Genomic DNA, 4750 nt, shown 5'->3' with positions numbered 1-4750 from the left:
GTAAACTTGGAAAAACAACATATCTATTTTGCCCTGCAAACGGTATGTAAGGCATCTATTTCGATTGTGCCATTTACAGAAGCCTGAAACTAATTTAATGCGTTGTATTTAATTATTTTAATCACAACAGCTTTTATTTGTGTATGGCTAGTGGATTTGAGCTTAAATAGTGCCTAACCAGATAGACATTTATGCCTAAAAGACATTGCTGGGGGCTAAAATGTCTGATAGTTGCTGTCGACGTCACGCTGCTGTCTTTTGACTCACGTTGACGATTTCGCCGTCAGAGTTAGAGGAAACCGGACAGCGTGGTTTACCGTCATTGTTTAGCATTAAGATTTAACTGACAGCGCTTCACTCTCAGTCAGTATAACTAGTTAAAAAATAATAAAATGTCAGGACAGTCGTCGTTGTTACTGCGTAAACAACTAGCAGGTAAGTTAGAACACGAATTGTTACTGATACAAAAGTTTTACCGTAAAGTCCTCCATGTCGTACGTGTTTTTCAAATACATGGTACGTGTTATTTGACTCTTTATGGGGTTAGTCTACATTATTGTAAGTACCAAAGTCATGTGGAACTATTTGAAAATACACGTGTTTGGAAAGCGTGTCAACCAGCTGCGTCCGTATAATTAGCTGTTGTGCAACAACTTCTGGAGGCATTTAAAAATATGACCACATTGTTTATGTTTGTACACTTTTCTCTCCTTTAACTCGATACAAGTCCTACTGTACAGTATGTCTGCTTTTTTTTGTTAAAGCTTTAACTTATGTCAATAAAAAGATTATTAATCCGACTAAATGTCAAAAGGTGGCAAGACAAACTTAAAAAAATATGTCAAAATACCGAGCTGTTTCTACATATCCTCGATCAAAGCTCAAGCGGTTGAATTTTTTTTTTCACTTTCACTTGTAGTAATGCCAGCCTTTTTTTATATATGTGATACTTTTGACATTTTAAAACAATTTCTTCTTCTTTTTTAACCGGCCAAATTAACATGATGGTCCTCAGTTAATTGATTGATAGTCACAAATAACCAAAGTGGGATCGTTTTCTTCTGCATGACATTTTGTCGTAAATCGCCCCAGAGTAATGGTCTGACAGTATAAGGTAACACTGAAGAACAATGGGAAGAGAGGTTATGTGTAATGCATTGTAATAATGGGGCAAATAACTTACACTAAACATATTTATGTGGTATTTATACTGAATATTTATGGTATATTGGAACGTAAAGTGATTCAATCGAATTCAATCAGGGGTCCCCAATCCCTGGTACATGAACCGTTTTCATTTACTTTCATTATTTAAAGATAGCTTGGCAATTTTCAAAATAATGTCTTTTATACAATACTAACAGAATTAAGTATAAAAAAAGTTTTATTTTGAAATTTTAATGAGTAAAGTGAAAGCTAGCTATAAAAAAAGGGCTAGGAACAAATACATAAATAAATAAATAAAATTTAATTCTCTCAATGTAATCTTGACACTGACTTTTTCCAAAATGGCTACCTGACATGAATGGAAGGAAGGTGTGGAGACCAGACATGTAGTATATATGGTCAGGGCATTACATTTTATGCATATGCAAACAAAAAACAACTTGCACATTACTTAACGTCTGCAACGTGTGCTAACTTTCAGAGCTCAACAAGAACCCAGTGGAAGGCTTCTCTGCTGGTCTTGTCGATGACGATGACATATATCAGTGGGAGGTGGTTGTCATGGGACCTCAGGACACATTGTTGTAAGAACAGTTGACATAAAAATACTTAAATGACATGTTCATCATCTGTTCAAATCACAGAATAGTTGTTGTTGAAACTTTTTTTCATCCACTCTCAGTGAAGGAGGAGTGTTTAAAGCCAGTTTAACTTTTCCCCGGGACTATCCTTTGAGGCCTCCTAAGATGAAGTTTGTCACAGAAATCTGGCATCCAAATGGTGAGAGTAAAACTGCTCCTGGTCACTGATCACAATCACATGTACACTTTCCTTAAGGGTCTTTTCGTGAATCTAAAACTGAAACAATTTTCTCCATAGGAATCAATATAAAATGGAATAATCCATTCCTGGACCCCAGATGATTACTTAGTTAAACTTTTTAACAGTATTTTATGTACAGGTGCATACAAGAAACCAATGAAAATAATTAGATCTAACAAAAAAAAGATGCCGAGGAGTTGTGATTGCTCAATGTTGCTTCGTTTTCTCACTTATTATTGTCTCCGAAATTCTTTTCACTTTTCCACTTCTTCTAATGTCTGAGATCTTTTCTTGGTGATCACAGTCACTCCTTTGACAACCTTAGATTATTTTATTGCTTCCTTGTTCTTAATGATGGTACAAATCAACATCATCATCTCTAAGCCATACTGTAAAGACAGATCTGAAACATGAACGCCATTCTCATGCTTTCGTATAATCTTACTTCACTTCTATTGTTGTTAGCAGGCACAGTTCATAAAATTGTCATATAAACCGTGTCCATAATTATTTATTTATATTAAATAATCCTTGTATTGGCTAATGCAAAAACAACCTCACCCACTTTATGAAACTGTGTCTCACCTGTGATGAGTTGGTAGTGTGTCAGTGGTATTAATTTAAATTTTCCTTCCTTAGTGGCAAAAAATGGTGATGTCTGTATCTCCATTCTTCATGAACCTGGAGAAGACAAATATGGCTATGAGAAGCCGGAGGAGCGCTGGCTGCCAATCCATACAGTGGAGACCATAATGATCAGTGTGATATCCATGTTGGCGGACCCCAACGGAGACTCACCTGCCAATGTAGATGCAGCAGTAAGTTCTAAGACCAGGGGTCTCAAACACAAATGAGTGTCATTGGAGGGCCACATCACTGAAAAAAAAAAAACAACAGATTTTAATAAGAATGTCGTTTTTGTTTAATATGAATACTGTGTTACATTGCAAAGAGCTGATACAAATGTCGTCTATCATTCTTTAATGAGTCAGTAAAGCATTTAAAAAAAATACATCCCTGGCATAGATACTAGCTTTCCAGTGATGTATGCACAAGCATTCCTCAGGGTCCTGGTTCAAAAGTTCCAGCTGTATGAATATAGCTGTGAGAAGACTATTTTTCATTATCACTATTCATCAGACGTCCTTTTCAGTTCAGCCTTTTTCTCAATTTATTCCAAAAATGATCCAAACAGACAGGCGGAGCTACAGGGCTTCCTGCAGGGCCAATCAACTGCTGCCAAAGCCAAGCTGACTTTTTGTTGTTTGAAAGGCTTTTGATCACAGGGTTTGACAGAGAGCAAAAGAAAACTGGCTTCAGTGAACTCAGAAATGTTCTGAACAAAATGTGGGTCAAAAAGAAAGGAGAGGGGTTAAAAGTCTGCACTTCAGGTTAAAGTTTTGTTTGTGCTTTGTCCAACAGAAAGAATGGAGAGAAGACCGTAATGGAGTTTTCAAGAAGAAAGTGGCCCGATGTGTGCGGAGAAGTCAGGAAATGGCATTTGATTAAGACGTTGGCTCGGCTTTCGGTGCGGTAAGTCTATAAAATCCAATCAGCATCCAGAGAGATGTGCTGTGAGGTGGGAGACTGACTCGCTCTTTTGTTTTAGGTTGGAAAAGTGGAGAACTTTGACAGTCAGCTCGGGGATCATGGGACACAATTTACACATTTAAAAAAAAAAACCTCAAAGGAAGAGAAAGTTCGTAACCCATAAATGCTCAGGTAGCATGTGCAGCGTTTTGATCCGAGTTGTCACACGTTGTTTTGTTTTTTTTTCTAGTATTGTTGTTATTTAAGTTTAGTTGGAGTGACAAAAGGTGCCATTTAAGAGGGCAACACCTTTTCACATATTATTATGAAAATGAGTTTCTATGAAGACACTTTAGAGTAAGGAATTGTTCATTCTGAAAAACAAAAATACATAAATTCCACCACAGTTACCTTGGAATGAACCTATTTATTAAACCTGAGCCTATTTTAATGTGTGTTTAATCTGTCCTGTCCTTTCCTTTTATTTTCAACCTGTCGCACTGAGCCAAATCCGTCTTTGTTTAACAATCTATGATGCGTTCAAGGTGTTGTGATACTGTGATACTGTAACAGGTCAAGATGGAGACACTGGCTTTTCTCACTGCCTTAACTCCAAGGAAGTAGTGCAGGCAGAAGTATAGTATCATTGAAACTAACCAAAGAACACACAAACAAATACTTATTTTTGTAATGCACACAACATTTTTACTTTTGTAAATAAAAATGCTGTCCTGGCTTTTGCATGGGAACGTAAGATCTTTGTCCAAAGGAGAGAGGACAGCAACCATGGATTGAGTTCTTACCTGTTATTTGCAGACCTAGTATTGTTATTGTAGATGAGGAGCTGGGAATGTGTGCGGTTTGATATTTGATTTTTCATTGTCATAATAAAGCCCAAGGTGGAAAATAATGATAATTTGTATTAGTGTTTTTTCTAACGGTCTCTCTCACTGGGGTGTGCAGTCTGTTAGTATAATATGAATTTCTAAGCAGTTTTTGTAAATTGTGTTGGCTCCTCTCTCAGCTGTGAAGTTAACTGACAATCAAATACCAAAGTACACATTATGCCAAAATTAAAAAAACAAAACAGATGTAGAATTGTTGATCTAGTCTGCAACTTTTAACTCTGTTCTTTTTTTTTCTCTTTTTGCCAGCATAGCAATTGTGCAGTGTTGGGAGGACTGTATTATTACTTCATTACAAAAATGCAAGGTGTTCACAATTTATACAT

The 4750-nt window shown here is 36.5% G+C and overlaps 1 protein-coding gene across 1 annotated transcript; it reads left to right on the top strand.

Annotated features, from left to right (window-relative positions):
* The first annotated feature begins 264 nt into the window (after positions 1 to 264).
* On the top strand, positions 265 to 4429 carry ube2g1b (ubiquitin-conjugating enzyme E2G 1b (UBC7 homolog, yeast)). Its single transcript, XM_008324799.2, has 6 exons — positions 265 to 435; positions 1649 to 1751; positions 1850 to 1947; positions 2629 to 2807; positions 3412 to 3522; positions 3599 to 4429. Exons 1-5 carry the CDS (start codon positions 393 to 395, stop codon positions 3496 to 3498), a joined length of 510 nt encoding a protein of 169 aa, XP_008323021.1. The 5' UTR covers positions 265 to 392; the 3' UTR covers positions 3499 to 3522; positions 3599 to 4429.
* The last annotated feature ends 321 nt before the right edge of the window (positions 4430 to 4750 follow it).

The sequence above is a fragment of the Cynoglossus semilaevis genome, chromosome 14 (genome assembly GCF_000523025.1).
Source record: "Cynoglossus semilaevis isolate Cse_v1.0 chromosome 14, Cse_v1.0, whole genome shotgun sequence".
Classification (NCBI taxonomy): Eukaryota; Metazoa; Chordata; class Actinopteri; order Pleuronectiformes; family Cynoglossidae; genus Cynoglossus; species Cynoglossus semilaevis.
The sequence above is the reverse complement of the archived record's forward strand: the minus strand, read 5'-3'. Positions and strand labels throughout refer to the sequence as shown.